The sequence below is a fragment of the Triticum dicoccoides genome, chromosome 4A, assembly GCF_002162155.2.
Source record: "Triticum dicoccoides isolate Atlit2015 ecotype Zavitan chromosome 4A, WEW_v2.0, whole genome shotgun sequence".
NCBI classification, from domain to species: Eukaryota; Viridiplantae; Streptophyta; class Magnoliopsida; order Poales; family Poaceae; genus Triticum; species Triticum dicoccoides.
The window spans coordinates 315521315-315543034 of NC_041386.1; the positions used below are offsets into that span (position 1 = coordinate 315521315).

Consider the following 21720-nt stretch of genomic DNA (forward strand, 5'->3'; position numbering starts at 1 on the left):
TCTAGCTCATCAATATCAGATTTGGTGGCAAATAAACATGCACTTTTCAATTTAATTTCAGAAGCAACACTAGATGGTTTATTATTAGGCTTCATTTGTTGCTCAAATTCTTTTGCCACAATCTGATTTTCACTCTTATTCTTCTCTTGTTTTGCTTTATTAGCTCTATTAATATCATCTTTCAAAATAGAATCAGGAGTCATAGGAAGCAAAGTAATATTTTTATCCTTATGAACAAGAGTATACTGATTGTTTCTACCATGGTGTACAAAATTTTTATCAAATTGCCATGGTCTACCAAGTAATAAGGAACATGCTTGCATAGGTACCACATCACAATCAACATAATCAGCATATGTAGATATACTAAAATGCACACGAACAGTACGTGTTACCTTAACCTTGCCGCTGTTGTTGAACCATTGGATGTAGTAAGGATGTGGATGTGGTCTTGTGGTGAGAGAAAGCTTCTCCACCATCTCCATGCTAGCCAAGTTGTTGCAGCTCCCTCCATCTATGATGACGCGCACAGAACGTTCTTTCACAACTCCCTTGGTATGGAACAAATTGTGCCTCTGATTTTGCTCAGCTTGTGTGACCTGCACACTCAAAACACGTTGAGCAACTAAACATTCATACCTGTCAGCGTCTTCAGGAGCCATGTATTGCGTCTCATGATCAGAATCATCTCCACCATGTTCTTCATGTGTAATAAGAGCCAAAGTCTCCTCATCATAGTCACTAGCGGACTCATATCCACCATCCGCGGTAGCAATCATCACACGCAGAGATTTGCATTCTCTCGCATAATGACCTCCTCCCTTACAACGACGACAAATAATATCACTTGTGTGCCCTGTTGATGCCATGGAAGAAGAAGAACGCTGTGCAGGCCCAGCAGGTGCGCTCTTGGCTGATAATGGTGGTTGTGCCTGTTTTCTTGTACCATGACTAGAGGAGGCACTTGATTGAGGTGCTGGTGCAGTTGAAGTAGAAGATGCACGCGGTGTCCATGATGAAGGTCGGCCTGTAGAAAAGTTAGTTCGTGCCAATGCTTGTCGATCCTGCACTTCACGTTCAGCTTTACAAGCAAGATGGAATAAACGAGTGATATTAATATACTCCTTATAGTCTAGAATGGTCTGAATCTCTCTATTTAATCCACCTAGAAAACGTGCAAGCATAGCTTCATTCTCCTCAACAATACCATATCTAATCATGCCAGTTTGTAATTCCTGATAATATTCTTCTACAGAATTTTTTCCTTGTCTTAAGCGCTGTAATTTTTGAAGCAATTCACGTTGATAATATGGTGGAACCCAACGAGTACGCATAGCAGTTTTCAAAGCAGCCCAAGTAGTTGGAATAGGATATAATATACAATGTTCAGACCACCATACACATGCAAAACTAGTGAAAGCACAAACAGCAGCAGCAACCCGTCTCTCCTCGGGATATTGTAAACATGTAAAACGTTGTTCAGTTTCTAACTCCCAAGTAAGATATATATCAGGAACATATCTACCCTCAAATGGTGGAATATTCAATTTCAGTTTAGGAATATGGACATCATCTCGTACCTGAGGTGGAGGTGCAGGCCTACCATTACGAATATATACCTGAGGTCGACCTGCTGGTGGTGGTGCAGGTGGCTGCACGCAGTGCTGATTTTGATCAACCTCATCCTCATAATCGCCCGCATACTCATCATCCTCCTGGGTACCAGCAGCAGCAATAGCAAGAGTCAAAGAAGCATCAACAACATGAACAGCATCACCAGAAGTTTGGCCATCCTCAATAGGAACACGCTTTGCTCGTCCATACTGATTCGGAAGGATGCGTTGTTGTTGTTGTTGGAGAGGTGCGTTAGGTGCAGCGGGTGGTGGTGGTGGAAGATGCGTGAGCAATTCATTAAACTTGTTATCGAGCTTTGTTTCGAACGTCTTCTCCATGCCATCTATCTTCTCCATGGCCTCTTCAAATCTGTTTAGCACATCTTGCACCTGTCCACTCATCATTTGCTGAAATTTATCATGTAGTTGTTTGTTCGTCAGGTTCTCCCAATCAGTCTCATCGGCTTGTGATCCTACCATGGTTAGCAGCAAATAGAAACACACAAGAATATGATCCTACAGACTACTAAGAAGTGGTGGTGGGTGTCACAAATCCGTCAAGCAAATCTCAAATTCTTACCAGTTCTTACCCAACAGCAGGCGGTGATCGGCAATCGTTGTAGTCAAAACTCTCAAAGCTTGGATAGAGCGATTACCAGGGAGAGTCAAACGCACGACGTAGATGTATGTGGAGCTGGGAAGGCTTATAATATGGTAGCAAAAAGGGTCAGCAATAATCAATTCAGAGATGCAAAGTTGAATAAACGCTCAACGACGGTACTGTGCTGGTCCTAGGCTAGACCGTGCTAGAGACGCGAGCCTAGAACACTAACAAAATCACGGCGCTGCACGTAAACAAGGAAAAAGCACACACTGGAAAAAAAAATTCGCTCTTTTTTTTTGCGCTCTTTTTTTTTGCGCTGCTTTTTTTTTGCGAAAAATCACTATAATGGCGAGTGTCTCAAAACTCTTCCTAGGTCAAACTGACAGGATGGGCACGAAATTTTTTCGACCAAAATTTCTTTTTTCGTTTTTTCGACTGCCCGGACCCAAAAACTGGAAACGGGTCAAAAAAAACTTCCTATAATGGCACCTGTCTCAAAACACTCAGAAACACCTAAAAATAGGATAGCCAGAATTTTTTTCGAAAAATGCGTTTTCGAAAAATTTTGGGCCTAAACGGAGGGTGGTTTCCGGACCCTTCTTCTTTTTTCCGAAACCTACTCCGGCAAGGAAACACGAATCGGAATCTAGATGGATCTCAAAAACACACCTAATATGCAAGGAACTCGGATTGGTGGTGGATATATGGTGGTGGTATATGGCAGCGGTGGTGGTATATGGCAGCGGTGGTAATATATGGATATGGATCGGTGGTGGTATATGGATACGGATTGGTGGTGGTATATGGATACGGATTCGGAGCGGTGGTGGTAGGTGACAGGGGCGATGATGATGGTGCGGTGGCGGCGTGACAACTTATGACCAGAACTCGAAACTCTAAAAGACTAACGCTAAGACCAGCAACTAGACACGACGATGCAACCGCAAATTCAACAAAGCAAAACCCTAAAAAGATTATGCAAAGGCTCAGATTGGTTCGGATATGATGAACTAACCCTAATTTTTTTTTTGGCTTTTTCGTGGACTGTAGGTATGAAGAACAGACTCGATCTAAACTACGAAAAACTGTAAAATCTCACCGAGCAACCTGGAAATTTGATACCACTTGATAGAGGCGAGGGTCCCGATCTTTCGATGAGATGATAACTATCGATTTGGTGGAGACGACTTTGACGATCCGACTACAAACGTGCACGACGTTGCGCCTTAGCAATCGCTAAACCAACCCCGAGAGGTTATTGACCACGCAGGAGCACGATCAACCTGACCATGAAGGTCTATTCCTGCAAGCAATCGAAGAACAAGCAAGAATATGATTAAGCAATTTGAATATTGCGAATATGGATGAAGTATTGATTAAAGTGGGGTTTCATAAGCGGTCTTGGTCTGGTCGTTGGACACAAACCAAGTACACGAAGTTGCAGCGATGGCTAACTTTTAACTAAATAAAACCCAAAGTCTAAACGATGCCCTAAGGGCTGTATATATGGAGGAAGAGGGGGGAATTTCGTGACCCTTGGTGGAGGAGTCCGAAATCAACCCTATCTCTTGTTTCCCCACACATACGGACTCTAAAAATAGCCTATACTTATGTATTTCGAAATTACATGGGCCTGGCCCAATAATAAGGTGACGCAGCACCTATAATAGCCTCGGGACGAAATTTATGAAGTGGCATCTTGTATATTTCGTCCAAGGCTTCATGCACCCATTATGGTGGCTTCAAAGTCCTGAAATCATCACTTGTAACTCCGTTCTTGTTCCCCTTGCGCATGCCATCATCTCCATGCTTGTTCTTAATCCAATGTTCATCCTTCTCCAAGCTAGGCCCTTCATTTGTAAGCAAAACAAATGTATCCAATTTAGGCAGCATCATATTCTCATGAACATTAGAATCATTACCAAGAAACGAAAGTACCTGGTAATTTAGTTGGCGTGCACGAGCTCTAGTAATTGGTCCAGTATGTATAGCAGCAGGGGCTGTGGGTGTAACAATTGTATTGATGTCCTCATCAGGGTGTGACACCATTCTATTCCACCAAATGAAATATGTTTAATTTCATATTCGGCCTTGTTATACCTCTATATAGCCTGTTGTTACATTTGACTCAGTCGATCTAGCGTATATTTCCTCTAAGTCATTGTGTATGTTTGGATTTGCCTTTATTCAGTTCTGCCTTAATATTATTTGCTCTATTTTTCTTTGAAGAACTCGCTTTTGGAATAAACTGTCGAATCTCCCATTCACCTCCCCTTGGTTGATATCATACCCCACACTTCTATAAAGATTGGAGTAGAATAAAATGAGGACTTGATGTGGTAAGTAACCAGGTTTTAGTTTACATCGGGATGCAAGGCGGTTAACTTCAACCAAATACACCCGTGGAGTACTATATTGCACAGTTCTATGTTAATGTTGCAATGCATGAGTGTGATGGTTGAGTTCTTTATGACTAACGCGAGTTTGAAAACCTTGTGCACTTCCATTTCATCTTAAAATTGTTGGCTTCTTCGTTATCGAGCATTGCCCACTCTCTCCTCAAGACGTAGCGAATATTTCCCTAATACATATGAATCTTGTGGGAGGGCTTTCTCATGTTCACCTACATTATCTTCCTAAAAACAACCGCCATACCTACCTATCATGGTATTTTCATAGTCATTTCGAGATATATTGTGATGCAAATTCCATCATCATTGTTTTACAATACATGATTATATGTTTATTCTACACATGTTATGCAATGTTTCTAGCTTCGTCTTGTCGTTGCATCTTCTTACATGTATTGAGAAAGAGTTATGGATATATTCAAAAGTGTGTTGGTCATTCATGTGCGGTGTTGCTCCTACCAAAGAAAAAGATCAACTAAAAGACTTACCACACAGCTGTAAAAACGAAAGAAGAAAAATAGGACAAGAGAAGGAGCAACATCGTTATCTTTTATTAGTGTACACTAAATTGCTTCAAAGTAGAGTTTATCTTCATGTTCTATATATTAGTGGGGACTCTATGGGCACGACAAGATCAAGAACCCTAGGCGATCCAACGCCTAACAAAACAATATGATAGCCACCGACTCATTGAAACAATATAATAGCCACCGACTCATCAAACCTAAGGCAGGGTGGCGGGGGGAGCAAAACAAACTGCACAGGATGATGGAAGCACACAAATTTCAGCCGCATACACCCAATTATAAATGCCACGCAAAAGAGTACGTTTTAGAGGCCAAGCTCCATTAAGGTCTTAATTTTGAAAAATTCAAAATCCAAACTTTTCAGTTTCAAAAAACTCAGGGAAAAATACACATATATATAAGGATGTAATATATATGTGTATAAATTTCATGATAAAAAAATACTTTAAATTGCGAGCTGCACAAAAAATAATCATGAACTTTAAGGATTAACAATACATGTGCTAAAAAGCCAAAGAATTGGCTTTTTCTTTGTGTAGCTTTCATTTTAACGTATTTCATCTTGAAAATTTATACACATGTGCATTGTGCCTCTAGGCATGTTAATTTTTTTAAAGTTTGTGAAATGTAGAGTATGAGTTTGAATTTTTCAATATTATGACCTAGATGGAGCTCGGCCTCCATTTGGCATTTTTGCACGCAAAAAGAATTCCTCGTGCTTGATAGTTCACAAAACAACTGTTCTACATCTCTCAAAAAAAAAAACGCCTCTGCCATAGACTTATGGATGCTTGCTTCATCTTTCTTTCTTGTTTCCTTCTCTAGACCATCCAAGAACAAATGGATCGGCTGTTCAATGTTACTAGCACTACGCGCCATATAGAGTGAACAAGCTATAGACACATCAACAACTCGTAAAAGTACCAAACTTCAAAGCTATGCTTGGCTTTAGCACTCACCAAAGCAGGCGGAGTGACACGCTGATAATCAAGCTACCGGGTTCTCAGGTAGCTGCTCAATGGGCTAATTACAGCATCTGACATGTCTGACCTCCGCTGCAGTCGGCGATTGCAAGAGCTAATGGTAGCCCGCTTGATGCGGTAGTCTGTGTTCCCCCATTTATACATGACATCATAGGGTAGGTTGCAAACTGTCAGTTTTACTTCCTTACATATTGAATGTGCTGAACGTATCTGAATCTGATATGGTAAAATCATCACACCTCCATTTCTCAAGTTGCTGGTTGAGATGCATCTCACTTGTCTCGCACTCGTCATCATCATCAACTTCTGTAGGCTTCCACTCATCAAGCAGACTGGAAAGTCGGTTCACACAGTGGCACATGTCGGGCCTCTGGTTTTGCTCTCGTGCTGTGCAATGCCGGGCAAGATCAGCTACCTCCAGCAGGCTCTTCCAAGCCTCAGGACCGAGGTCTAGTGTAGGATCCACAAACTTTCTGAACTTCTCTTTGTCAAGCATATTTCTTCGGAAGATTGTTACAAGATGTGTTTCATCATCAGGTAATGAGTCATCAAGTACTTTCCTTCCAGTTATCATCTCCATTAGTATGACACCATATGCATAAACGTCAACTTTTGTAGTTACTTTCCCTGTAGCTGTAAACATATAAATTGCATGCTCATCACTACTACATGAAAACGGAAGACAAGAACTGGGGGAGTGCAAAAAAGGAGGAAAAGTACATTCAGATATAGAACATCTGTACCAAAATAGATGACATTCAGAAAGCGTGCAGTCAAATTACCTTTTGTCCACTAAGCAATAAGAGATATTTAGATTGGTTAGATATAAACTGTACCATGAGCAAAATAATTTCATGACATGTTTTTACTTATTTTAAATTAATAACCCGCCTGGTTTCCAGCAATCCAGGTGAAGACCAAAGAGGTTTTTATATTTACTGTTCCATTTGTTATGGATGCAAAACTTTCGAATCAAAAGGTTTTAGGCTTGGTGGAACTAGAAGTGAGTATATGAGGTGTGGTTTTAGTACTACTAGGCACGAGAAAAGGAAGGGCTTAGCCTTGATGAGCAGGTGGTACCTCAAAAGGACATCTTTCGATATTTCAGATCAATGCTGCAGAAGGATAGAGATATCAATGAAGACGTGAGCCATCGAATCAAAGCCGGATGGATGAAGTGGTGCCAAGCTTTTGGCGTTCTCTATCACAAGAGAGTGCCACAAAAGCTAAAAGGCAGGTTCTATAGGATGGCCATTCGACCCGTAATGCTGTATGGCGCTGAATGTTGGCCGACTAAAAGGCAACATTGTTCATAAGTTAGGGATAGCGGAGATGCGCATGTTGAGGTGGATGTGTGACCACACAGGAAAGGATCAGGTCCAGAATGATGATATACGTGACAGAGTTTGGGTAGCACTGATTGAAGAGAGGCTTGTCTAACATCGTCTGAGATGGTTTGGGCATATTCAGCGCAGACCCCAAAAGCTCCAGTGCATAGTGGACGTCTAAAGCGTGTTGGTAATGTCAAGAGAGGTCGGGGTAGACCAAACTTGACTTGGAAGAAGTCCGTAAAGAGAGATCTCAAGGGCTGGAATGTCACCAAAGAACTAGTCATGGACATGGGTGCGTGAAAGTTAGCTATCTATGTGACCTGAGTTGATTTCGAGATTTTATGGGTTTCAGCTCTAGCCTACGCCAACTTGTTGTTCAGCTTGTATATATTGCATGGACCAAGGAGCGAATATATGCAACGGACTTACAAAGCAAAGGAAATCTAGACCAATAGGAACACACACCTCAAATGCAAAAGCGTATACAGTAGCATTGCATTTGAAGTATAACACTAAGGTTGAGAGTTGAGGATTTCATGGTTGTGGAGGACATTAGATTGGGGCCTACAACAAAAAATAGTAAAAGTCCAAAATACACGTCTTCATAGTGTTGTCGTAGCATGGAGTCTTCAGAAACATGTTGAATCAAGCCAAAAGGGATATAAGAAGCATGTCTCAATTATCATTGCCCGAACTGGGAGCCAAAGTCGAGAGTTGAGGATTTCATGGTTGTGGAGGACATTAGATTGGGGCCTAAAACAAAAAAAATAGTGAAAATCCAAAATACACGTCCTCATAGTGTTGTCGTAGCATGGAGTCTTCAGAAACATGTTGAATCACGCCAAAAGGGATATAAGAAGCATGTCTCAATGATCGTTGCACAAGAAAACGATGGCAAAAGAAGCTCTGCGGCCAGAAAACGAGTTTAGGTCCACAACAATGAAAAAGGAGGCCAAAGCAGTCATATAGAGAACAACCAGCACACACCAGACAATGTGGGAATCTCTCCTCAAGAAACTCTTGGCTTGGGGTTAGTCATTATAACGCCCCGGCCAAAACCACCGGTACGTCCACCGGTCCGTGGTCGTTGCACCTGGCTACCACCTAGGATCTAGAATGGCCCCACGGACCAACACCTAGTCTTTCCTGCGCACTTTGTCCCCACTCGTGCGCAACCGAGATCAACTTCCCAATCAGCCACCCATTCTCAAATTGCTGCAAGCCAGGCACGCTTAACTTTGAGATTCCTTTCGGATGGGCTCCCGAAAATAAAGGTGCACCTTGTTGATATGAGTAGTCTATCATTCCTAAGTCGGATGTCACAGTCATGGGAGGAGACAGAAGCCAAACTAGTAAAGCTGGTTTGGAGTTCCAAACCCAACACACGGAACAGAGGAATCACGAGCTAGAGCTCTGCAGGCGGACCGAGCCAAGCAAGAAGCAGGCCAAGGAAGCACAGCCAGCACGTGGAGCAAGCTACCAAGAGAAGTGGGCTTGCAGATGCAAGGGCCATCTTGTTTGCAGAGGAGGCTGCGGAGGAGTCCTTGCAGGTGAGATGCGAGCGAGGAGTGACGGTGGAGAACAACAACCAGTGGAAAAGTAGTAGCGGCTTGGTCTGGTCTGATGGAAGACAAGCATTGTAAGTCGATGTAGAGCGGCCGCCACCACCCGCGGGAGTCGTCGAAGGAGACAATGGAGCAGGCACAGAAGAACCAAGGGAAGGCACATGTGCAAGACAGAGTCAGTAGAGCCGATGACAACATTGTGCCTTTTTCTTTGTTCCTTAACTGAACACGTGGCCAGAGAAGCAATGATGCCCCCGTTGTTTCAAGCGGAACACAAAGGGTGAGAGCCCGAGGAGCACAACCGAACAAGGGCAGTAGGAGGTAAGGCAGTGACCTGGAGTTGGTGACGCGTCATAGGAGGCAGCAACAGCGACCTGGTGAGGGTGTCGACTTGGCGGAGAGCAGTAGGTCAAGGGCGGACCTCGGGCAGCAGGTGCAATGAGTGGTGGAGATCTGGTGCTTCAATATGGTTGAGAGCTTTGATTCGGAAATAGCACTTGCGTCGGCTGTGGGCAGATCAAAATTGTTCAGACTGAGCAATTTCTAGGAGAACAGGAAGGAATCGCTCTAAGATCGAATTTGGTGGAGAAGCAAAAGGATGGACACCGAGTGGGAGACTCAATTGGAAGAAACCGGAAAAATCTGATTGGAAAGAGACAAGTTGCAGTGTCAGGAATCATTCAGGAGGATAACGATGAAAACCTAAGCTAGGCCCTGATACCATATTATGGATACAACTTATCTGTATTGCATAGCCCACTGGGAGAATATAAATGTATTACAACAGACTTGGAGTACTAGTAAGGAAATCTAGACCAATATGAATGCGTGTAAGGAGACCTAGACAGATACTAATACTCCTTTTAACACCTTTCATAGATAAGAAAGATGACTATATTGGAGATCAACCAAATACCAAAATGGACGAAAACTTGACGTAAAAAAAGAGAGAAATTAGGTCAACCTGATAACCACCTATCTTGGCTCCCTTTGTCATTTGGCGGGAGATTCATGAAAAGTTTGAAAACTATAGCATTATGAAGAAAAGCTTTTTTTTTCAACCCTAAACTTTCAGAAAGTTCAGTTTCTAACCTGAACTCTAAAACAGTCTAAGTTACAATCTCGAACTACTGAAACAAGCTAGGATATTTGGGTCATGAGCCGGTAGTTCAGCTATGGACTTTGATTCTTTAGTTCCTTGGGAGCTGCTCAATTAAGTGTAAGTACTATATGGTCAAAACAAATTTTCATATTTAGGAGTGACTTGCGAAACATTTATTTAAATGAAACATTTCAATTAATCAACAATCTATATGGATAATATATCAACTCTTACAGCTTTGCTTTCTTTTAACAACAAAAAGGTGTTGATGGTCTCCAACAGGCATCCTGTCCAACAAATAGAAGACTAAAACAATGTAGATTGTTATGTTTATCACTCTTATGTTAAAACCAATTGTATGTTCAGGTTATGAGCATAGTTAGGTATGGGTCTGAGGGCCAAGGGGTGCTAACCCTCATTAGTTCATTGGTAGGGCTATCGCTGCTATTGTAGAGGCTTTCGTAGCCTCCAAAGTACACGAGTAAAGTCCTTAACAAGCTTGCAAACCAACCTAATCTTCTCCTTTTATGTGGGAAGCACATATGGTCGGAGGGCTCCAGCCCTGGCCGCACCACTCCTGCTCCAGCCCAAAGTGGCTAGGATTCTTTACTGCTACAAGTTATTTATTAGGTTCAAATTTGTATTAGGTGCAGAGTCCAGATTGTATTTCCTTTGAGTCGGCTTGTCAGCCAGGCTATTCTTCCTATATGTTGGGCTTCTCCCACGATCAATATTAGGCCTAGAGTAATTAGAGCTTGTTTCATCTACGATGGCGGACGATGACAAAGTTGACGGCGGCAACATCAACCTCGTGCTCAAGGAGCTAGCGACCCAACAAAAGGAGGTGGTGGCGCAACGGACCACCGATCAAGCCTTCATGGAGGGCCTCGTCCTGCACCTCGATGCCCTAGAGCAGCGCCCCAGCGCTCCACCACCTCCCACCGAGGTCGACCCTCAGCATGGGCACTCAGCTTAACCGACCCCCGCGTGGCGTTTCAGCTGGAAGCCAACGGCTCCTCCGTTGCCGCCTCCACGCCGGCCCATGCCTCCACCGCACTCGCCACTACCACCACTACCCCCACCCTCGTGAGTGCAGGATCTGATCTGCACCTTCCCACACTGCTGTCACTACCCCACTTTCCAACCTCCTAGTTCTTCCTGCAGTAAACTGGCCCACCACCACCCTATCACCAACCCCTTGTTCACCCTCCGTTCAAGCCTGATGTCCTGTCCGCATGATCAGAAGCAAGGACTCTGGCCCAATGGGTGACATGCTTGACGAGTTTGTGGACCTCTTCGCCACTCCGACCATGTTGCCTCTAGTGCGCTCTCACGAACCCCGCATTCGGCTTCTACCCGACACCGTGCCCGTTGCCATTCAGCCATACAGCTATGGGCAACTTCAGAAGGACAAGCTCGAGCGCCAGTCCACTGAGATGGTTGGCCCAAGGCAGCATCCTCCCAAGCAATTTGGCCTTCTCTTCGCCTGTCCACGTCAAGAAACGAGATGACTCATGGCGCTTATGCGTCGACTACTAGATACTAAACAACCATACCATGAAGGACACGTTTCACATTCCCGTCATCATGTTCTTCACCAAGCTTCACATGCGCTCGGGATATCTTCAGGTACGGATGAATCCTTGCTAAGACAGCGTTCCACACAAATGACAGCCACTATGAGTTCTTGGTTATGCCGTTTGGCTTAACAAAGGTCAGGCTCTAGGAGGGTGGTGTGATCAGCACCTATTGGGATTGGCACAACGGTAGCGCCCTTTGTGGTGTATCGACGGATGAGGTGACACACCTTCGCCTTGTATCAGACGTGAAGGGGCACGTCCCAGTTATGGCTAACCGGGAATGGTGCCGCCGACCCGAGATACAGGGCCCGACGCAAAGGTCTTTTGGGCTCGTCATGACGCTGATTGCCACCATCGCCTGAGCCCGACTATAGCGTGGCGATGTATTTGCGTTGCATTGGTCCTCAAGAGAGAAAGGGGTGTGTGTTTGGTGCCTCCCCTTGAACCAGCACGACGTAGTGCCTCTCATGGCATGTCGTCGGATGAGGCGACACTTCACCGCCTTGTGCCGGGATCATGGACCGTGCAGGGCACATCCAGGCTGCTAGTTGGTTGGGGAAGGTGTCGTCGCCTTGAGATCTGGCCTTTTCTCGCCTTTGGCGAGAGCTTCGGTCCAGCTATCGTCAGGTGCACCCAACACCGTTGCGGTCGGGCTCCATAGGGCAGGATGCACGGGGTCAAGCTGCCACAGAGGTATCCCTCACAAGGATGCAGGCACCCGAAGCCGTTGACCTCGAAGCTCAAGGCACAGAAGCGGAAGACTTGGCCCTTTGGGAAGAGGACGAGGAAGATATGTACCTTTGTTGTGTTGGAGACGAGGAGGAAGGGGCCGAGGAAGAGATCTTAGCCTGAAGCAACGCAGCCGATCTTGGTTAAGAAAGCCATCCCGATCCACCCGAAGGATCCACGCGCACAGCCCCTACCTAGTGCGCCAACTGTCGATGTTTCGTAATCAGCAGTGCCGTCAAAAGGGTGTGAGAGCGGCAAATCAAGATAGTAAGGCACGAGGCAAGGAGTTTACCCAGGTTCGGGCCCTCCGAGAGGAGGCAAGACCCTACTCCTACCTTTGGTGGTTGTATTGCTCGAGTCCTCATCGGGGAGATCTGTTTCTTGGTTTACAAGCTCTTGGCCTGACTGCGAAGAGGAAGATGGGGGTAGGTGGAAATCCTAGCACTATGATGATCTAGATAAAATGTCCACACCCTCCCTCCCCAGAAGGTCCCTAGCTCGCTTTATATACCTGGTCGAGCTAGGGTCACATGAGTTGAGCTGGATTGCTGATGGGCTCACGCCCTTAGTCCAATCGAGCCCTTGGCAGCATTCCCAATGCCACGTCTTATAAATATAGGCCTCCCGAGCCTAACACTTCGGCCCAAGTGGTGGGTCGCATGCCACGTTCCCGTGGGAGGTGAGTACCTTGTTTGCTCATGGACCGGCGTGTCATATCCTCGTCACTACCTCTATCATGTCATCAACGTTGATGGGTGGCCATGGATAAGGATAAGGTGTGCATCGGTCCAGACTAGCCTACTCGTTCGGTCAGAGCCTTGTGTGGTTTCTTGGGGCTCGCCGGCTACTATCGCAAGTTCGTCAAGGACTTCGACATGCTCGCCACTCCTCTCATGCGCGTACTCAGCAAGGGGTTTCTATGGTGCACAAAAGCCGAGGATGCCTTCCAGGCGCTCAAACGTGCCCTCGGTCAAGGCTCGGTGCTCCAGATGCCAAACTTTGACAACCACTCCATTATCCATTACTGAGTGTGATGGCTCCAGGACTGGCTCCGACGCCGTTCTTCACCAAGGCGTGGGCCCTTGGCCTTCTTCAGATGGCCCATCGCTTGCCGCCATGCCGAGCTTGTTGCCCACGAGAGGGAACTCATCAAACTAGTTCAAGTTGTACGTCACTAGCAATCGTATCATTGGTGTCGTGCCTTCACTGCACGCACCAACCACCGTAGTATAAAGTTTCTCCTCGACCAGCGGCTATCGACAATCACTCAACAACAATGGGGTTGCTTGGGTTCAATTTCACAGTCGAGTTTCGCAAGTGCCGCCTCAACGTCGACCTAATTATTGGATTCCTAATAATGGAATTAACTCTTTACTTACTACTTTCTGTGCTTTTTAATTATTGGTTGGTGCAGTTGCATCGCTGACGCCCTCTCCTATCATGATGCTGATGCAACACCTACGCTTTGTGCTCTCTCACAGGCACTCTTCACCATCTTCTATGACCTACGGCACGAGATCAAATGCATCTCCCGAGTTAACCTCCATTTTTTATGGTATTCGTGCTGATGATCACGACCGCTTATAGAGTTGTGTCAATAACTTGATTCTCCATGGGTGTCAGGAGCATGTGCTACCCACCTTCCCATCCGTAACAATGATTTTGCAGCACGCTCATGCCGCTCACGAGGAGGTCCAAAACGAATTTCATCGACTCCGAGCTGATTTCCATGTCCCTAGCGATCGCCAATTGGTTTAGGACTTCGTATGTGGTTGTGTGGTCTGCCAGCGCAGCAAGACGGAGACACTCCTCCCTGCCAAGTTACTTACTGATCCCAGCGTCCGTGCGAAGTGATATCTCCATGGATTTCATCAAGGCCCTGCCAAAGGTGCATGGAAAGTCTATGATGCTCTCTATCATTGATAACTTTTCCAAATATGTTGATAACTTCTCCAAATATACACACTTCATTCCATTGTCCCACCCATACACGACTGCTTGTACGGCAAAGGCGGTTTTTGATGGCACAATATGCCTCCATGGACTACCGATCGCATCGTCAGTGATTGCGATCCTATCTTCCCAACAATTTTTGGCGTGAATTATTCAAGTTGTTCGGCATTCAATTTCACATGAGCTCAGCGTTTCAACCCTGGCAGACTGAAGTTGATTGCCCCCGGCGGGCGCTGGATTGAATGGTTGCCCTGAGCTGAGAATTGGTACAACACATCCTATCACTCCGCTCTTCGTGCCACTCCATTGGAGGTTGTTTATGGTCGGCCACCACCACGTCTTCGCAACTATGTTCCCGGCGATGCCAGGATGGCAGCCATGGAGACCTTCCTTCGAGATCGCGTGATCCTCCGGGATTGGCTCTGCCATCGTTCTTCACCAAGGCGTGGGCTCTTGCCTTCTTCGGATGGCCCATCGCTCCACGCCATGCCATGCTCACTGCCTACGAGTGGGAACTCATCAGACTAGTTCAAGTTGAACGTCACTAGGGATGGCACCTTTGGTGTCGTGCCTTCATTGCACACACCAACCACTATAGTCTAAAGTTTCTCCTCGATCAACGGCTATCAGCAATCCCTCAATAACAATGGGTGAGCAAGTTGCTTGGGTTCGACTTCACAGCCGAGTTCTGCCTGTGCCACCTCAATATCGACCTAATAACTGGATTCTAATAATGGCATTAACTCTTAACTTACTAGTTTGTATGCTTTTTCATTATTGCTTGGTGCAGTTGCATCGCTAACACTCTCTCTTGTCGTGATGGTGATGCGGCACCTACGCTTTGTCCTCTCTCACTGGCACTCTTCACCATCTTCGATGACCTATGGCGTGAGACCAATGCTTCAATGCCATGGAGACGTCCCTTCAGGATTGTGCGATATTCGTTTGTGAGGTTGGTGAGTGTGTCCATCAAGTGCAACACAGGGCAAAGCATTATTATGATGGCAAACACCGTCAGTGCATCATTTGACGTCAGAGATTGGGTGTGGCTTCGCCTTCGCTATGGTGTGGCTGCATACAAGGTCACAAGCATGGCAAGTTGTCTCCTCACTTCTATGGGCCTTTCCAAGTTATAGAAGTCATTGGGTCTGTTGCACATAGACTCGTGTGAGAGATGTTATGCAGGGTACCACATATGGTTGGAGGGCCCCAGCCCTGGCTGCACCACCCCCTGGGTCCAGCCCAAACTGACTAGGATTCCTTTACTGCTACAAGTTATTTATTAGGTTCAGATTTGTATTAGGTACAGCGTCCATATTAGAATCTGTTTCAGAGTCCAGATTGTATTTCCTTGAGTTGGCTTATAAGCCAAGCTATTCCTCATATATATTGGGCTTCTCCCACAATCAATAAAGCATCAGCATTCGGTGTATTACTATCTATTTAGGCCTGAAGTAATTAGAGTTTCTTCTGTCTCCCTGGCAGTAGTGAAAACTTATGCCCAGAACAACCTAACCTCTTCTAATTTGGAAGATAAGGGGCCATATTCTTCTGACATATCCACTTCCAACTTGAGTTTGGTATTTCACTCAAAGAAAAAACACATATCTGACTATTAAGACACCTATATTACAGTTCTAAGTGGTAAGGCGCCTTGTAGGAAGTGCCAAGCATTAGTGTCCAGTGCAAAGTAACAATCCTAATTCCATAATTACATGGTGCTGACTAGCAAAGAGAACAGAATGTTATTCAAACAAGAAACAAGCAAAGAGTGATGTCACTCCCGAAAAAGAGTAACATGGATGTGATACAAGAAACTTGTGCAAGACAAATACAGATTGGTACTTGAGAATGAAAGATAAGCAATGAGAAATGCACATACTGGCGTATTCAGGCGCAAGGTATCCAAATGTCCCTGCCACCCTTGTCATCATTGATTTGTCTGTGTCATTAGCAAGCTTGACCAACCCAAAGTCTGATACCTTGGCTCTTAAATCCTGGTCCAGCAGTATATTGGAAGGCTTCAGATCCCTATGGATGAAAGTCTCCTGTGCCAAGCCATGCAAATATTCTATCCCCCTCGCAACATCCAAAGCTATTGTCATTCTCTGTGTCCATGTAAGAGGAGTATAACCACTCCGCTGAAGATCACATAGGTGCTCACGCAATGTTCCACCAGACATATACTCATAGACCAGGAGCCTCTCGTAGCCATGGGTACAGTACCCAAGTAGTCCAACCAAGTGTCGATGCCTTACTTTCGTAAGCACATCAATCTCAGCCATGAACTCTTGCTGCCCTTTAGTCCCCATAGTGCCACTGTCACACCTCTTCACAGCAACCAACCTCTCATTGAGGTTCCCCTTGAAGACCACCCCAAACCCCCCTTTACCTAAAATACAGTCCTCATTAAAGTTGTCTGTGGCCTTTAGCAGCACTTCAATAGGCAATTGCATTCCGTGGGACTCAAACAGATGAGTAATGTTTGCGCTACCAGCACTCACCTGGCTGTAATCAGCTGGAACTGCGGTATTTCCATTGGCACTCCAATTTGTTTCAACCACCTGAATTTTCATCATCTCAGATTCATCAGCAGACCCCTTCGATGAGACTGGCCTGAACTTCTCTGCATTCTTCTTCCTCCGATGATGTACAAAAAGCCCAACAATGATAACAAGAAGAACCACAGCTACAAGAATTCCAATAATCATGCCAGCATCCGACTTCCATTTCAGTGCACCTGCAGAAACACTCTGGGAACCACTATCTGATTTCCCAAACTGGTTTCCGTCGGCCAGTACCTTGACTGAAGGCTTAAACTTGGGCAGTTCACTATCGAGGCTATTATTTGAGACAATGAAAATTTTCAGGTTTGACATTGTCGTCAAAGTATCCGGTATCACCCCAGTGAGGTGATTATTTGAGAGATCTAGCTTTCCAACACTAGTCAGGTTTGCAATAGCCGGCGATATCGTCCCTGACAAACCACGATTGTGCAAATCAAAAATGCTAACATCCCCATTTGAGCATACAATACCAATCCAATTACCACATGGTGTGTTCCCATTCCACGTTTCCGCAAGTTCAGCTGGGTATCCAAACCCTGCGGCCACCGCAAGCAGAGTTGTAACCAGCGGATCACATGGCCCAGGCCTTGACTGACAGAACCTGCTCACAGTGTCAGCAGCAAGGTCTACATTTACACCACGAAAATCAGGCATCGGCCCCTGAAAAAGATTATTAGTCAGTGACACATTACGCAGTGTCTTGATCTCATAGAGTGAGGCTGGCACCACACCAGTAAGCCTGTTGTCCCTGACATTCAACGCCTCTAGCTGTGAGTTGCTAAAATCCGGAATCGGGCCCGTGAATTTGTTAGACTGGATCCACAGCAGCCTTAGGTTCTTCATTGCAGCAACAACATCAATAGACCCTGACAGCTTCCCATCCGACATCTGGTTGTTCAGCTGCAGACTCTCTAGGGCAATCAGCTCAGCCAGCCCGGCAGGGAGTCCACCAGTGAGGTTATTATATGACAGCCGCAGAGACCTCAACGATGACAGGTTGGCGAGAACCGCCGGGAAGGCACCCGCAATGGAGGCATTGGAGGCGGAGAAGGTTTCGAGTAAGGAGGAGCCGACAATGGCGTCAGGGACGGACCACGGCTTGAGTGGCAGGTCCTCCAGGCTGAGGTATTGCAGGGAGGGCAGGTCTTTGAGGAAGTCACTTGGGAGGGAGGTAAACCAATTGCCGTCGAGCACAAGGCGGGTGAGGTCGGTGCAGCCGGCGAGCGATGGGAAGTCGCCGTGTAGTGCGTTGCCCTGGAGATGCAACTCCTTGAGCGCAGTGAGGGAAGACAGGGAGGTGGGCAGGGTCCCGGTGAGTCCCATGTCCCCGAGGTCGATGGAGGTGACCCGGCCCGAGCCGCCGCGCTCGCAGGTGATGCCGTCGAAGACGCAGACGTCGCCGCCGGCACCCCAGGACGAGGGCGGGTTGGACAACAACTTGGCGAGGCCAAATATGACGTCCTCGTCGGCAGATTTTGCGGCGGCGACGAGGGAGGAGAAGAGGAGGACGGCGAGAAGGACGAGGTGCGAATCCCTCCCCATGGTATTTTTGGCGACGAGGTGCTCCGTCTTTCCTCTCTCCTCTTCCCTTCCTCTCTCGCTCCCTACCTTAGATCTCTCTGCCAGTTTTTTTGGGTGGCCGGCTCGACCACCGTTGGATCCGTTCGGTGTTCACTTGCTTATATTGGATCGAGTAGCAAAAATGTTCGTGCATTGCAAGGGTGCAATAATAAAAAATAAAAAATGGAAGCGAGGATGATGTACCTGGGTCGGGCGAAAGAAAGAGTGTAACGGAAACACTACTCTATTTTTTATAAGATGACAGTGTAATTGTTCTTTTTTTTGCGAAAGGCAGAGTAATTATTCTACTAACACTGGCTGCCTGGGATCCACAGGACAGCGAATACGCTAGCGTTGTGGCTGCAAATCTGCGCTAGGTCTCCGCGTGCACGTGAATGTTTCGAGAAATCAATGTGATTTTGATAGGTTTGGTTTACAAATAACATGAAATTATAGTTTGACTCTTAAATTATTAGCAACAATTATGAAATTAGAACTTTAAAGTTTATAAAAATGTTTTATATTATGAGATGGAGGGAGCAGTAAACAAAATTTTGAGATAACCAAACAACTGCTATAATTGCAATAAACATCAAGAAGCATGTTCTGTTCAGTATAAAAATCATCCATGCCGTCGAGCTTTCAGCATATAATAACAACATGTAATACAATGACATGAAAATGTAATTTAAATGAAAATACTAGAAAAAATTTCTACTCATATGGATAGATGGTATGGAACAAATTTGTATAAAAACGTGTATCCCACTCTCAATCATCCAAAATCTCAATTTGCGGTAACATGGGTATATTGTGCCTACATGACACAAAAAATCATGATCTGGCTTGTTGTTAATGCACATAATCATCAAAATAAGAATCTTGAAAAAAGGAACAACTTGATACCCAATCATCCAAAGTTGATACCCAATCTTACAGGTTTAAATTCTTTCTGACAGTTTGCTGGGACATTTCATCAAACACAATATTTAGTGATTCCCGCTAAACGAATTTAGAGGGAGGGGGAGGGAGAGCATACTATGCATCATCATTTGTTGCACAACACTGAATATTAGCAGTAGTAGTACTCACACAACACCAGCAATCTCTTCTTCAAAATGCATTCCCCCGTCATGCTACTGCTCTGCCAGCTTCAATGTAACGCCCTCGATGCGGCTATATCTCCCACGTGTCGAAGCACGACTTAGAGGTATAACCGCATTGAAAGCAATGTCGCAAGTGAGGTAATCTTCACAACAACCCATGTAATACATAAGGGAAAAGAGATACATAGTTGGCTTACAATCGCCACTTCACACAATACATGAATAAAGCATTACATCATCCAGATACACACAAGGTCCGACTACGGAACCAAAATAAAAGAAGACTACCCCAAATGCTACACAGATCCCCGATCGTCCCAACTAGGCTCCACTACTGATCAACTGGAAACGGAACAATATAGCGAACACAATCTTCATCGAGCTCCTCCTTGAGCTTGGTTGCGTCACCTGCACGGTTCAACGGCACCCGCAAGCTGGTTTTGGAAGTATCTGTGAGTCACGGGGACTCAGTAATCTCACACCCTCGCGATCAAGACTATTTAAGCTTATAGGTAAGATAAAGGTATGAGGTGGAACTGGAGCAAGCGACTAGCATATTTGGTGGCTAACATACGCAAATGAGAGCGAGAAGAGAAGGCAAAAGCACGATCGATGAACTATGATCAATAAGTGATCCTAGAACAACCTACGTCAAACATTACTCCAACACCGTGTTCACTTCCCGGACCTCGTCGAGAAGAGACCATCGCGGCTACACACGCGGTTGATGTATTTTAGTTAAGATAAACTTCAGGTTTTCTACAACCGGACATTAACAAATTCCCATCTGCCCATAACCGCGGGCATGGCTTTCGAAAGTTCAAATCCCAGCAGGGGTGTCCCAACTTAGCCCATCACAGGTTCTCACGGTCAACGAAGGATATTCCTTCTCCCAAGACAATCCAATCAGACTCGGCATCCCGGTTACAAGACATCTCGATAATGGTAAAACTAAATCAGCAAAGCCACCCCGAATGTGCCGACAAATCCCGATAGGAGCTGCACATATCTCGTTCTCAGGGCACACCGGATTGTCCAAACTTCCGGTAGACCAGCTTAGAGTTGCCCCTGGTGGCCACCGACGGCTGACAAGGTGGACCAACACTCAGAGGAGCACTGGCCCGGGGGGGTTAAAATAATGATGACCCTTGGGAGCGCAACTCCCAAGGGAAAAGTAGGTGGTGCTGAGGCAAATGGTAAAACCAAGATTGGGCCTTGCTGGAGGAGTTTTATTCAAAGCGAACTGTCAAGGGGTTCCCATTATAACCCAACCGTGTAAGGAACGCAAAATCCGGGAACATAACACCGATATGACGGAAACTAGGGCGACAAGAGTGGAACAAAACACCAGGCATAGGCCGAGCCTTCCACCTGATGAGGACATGACTACCTTGGACACGACCAAAAATATTGCATACATGCATATTTGTCAGGTGATTTCTAGTGCAAACTATTCAATAATCTATTTAGGTTATCCAGAACAAAAATACTTCACACACTTTTGTGTTTTGTCTAATTGCAGGTGTATGGTATATTTGTACAATTCACATATGAAGATAAGGGAGAAAGAGATGTTTAAGTGCTGTTCAAAAAGTTCTCTCACGTCACTTTTGGGCCAAGAGAAGATAGAGTCCAAGTCTCTCACGTTCTGGATTCAGATTCGGACTGCACAGACATACCTGACTCAAAACGCCAACAACTTTTTCATACGGACTCCGAATTGGGTGATTTTTTTTGTTGGATTCCAGATTTTGTGCTCTTTCCAGCCCAATTAGATTCACCTTCAAATTCGTCCGGAGCGTTGAGATATCGACGAAACAATCAGACGCTGCAGCAGAATCCGAGTCAAACAACAAGTCCAAAGGTGTTGCATCACCTCCACTTGGGCCCATTGGCCTTGTACGACCTAGGGTTGGTTTTAGGATGCCTTGGGACATTCTCCCACCTCCTTGGCCGCCACCCCTTCCTCCTATATAAGTAGATCCATCTAGTAGCTTTTTCCTTGGGATTTGTTTAGTTAAAAGTTAGCCAACGCAACTTCGTGTACTTCGTTTGTGTCCAACGACCAGACCAAGACCGCTTTCCGATC

General features: G+C 45.6%; 1 protein-coding gene across 1 annotated transcript; it reads right to left on the reverse strand.

Annotated features, from left to right (window-relative positions):
- Window positions 1–5931: 5931 nt before the first annotated feature.
- On the reverse strand, window positions 5932–18603 carry LOC119285840 (receptor protein kinase TMK1-like). The gene is made up of 2 exons (XM_037565171.1): window positions 16281–18603; window positions 5932–6771 (listed from the first exon to the last, which is right to left on the reverse strand). The coding sequence occupies exons 1-2, from the start codon at window positions 18505–18507 to the stop codon at window positions 6323–6325; spliced, it is 2676 nt and encodes an 891-aa protein (XP_037421068.1). The 5' UTR covers window positions 18508–18603; the 3' UTR covers window positions 5932–6322.
- Window positions 18604–21720: the final 3117 nt, after the last annotated feature.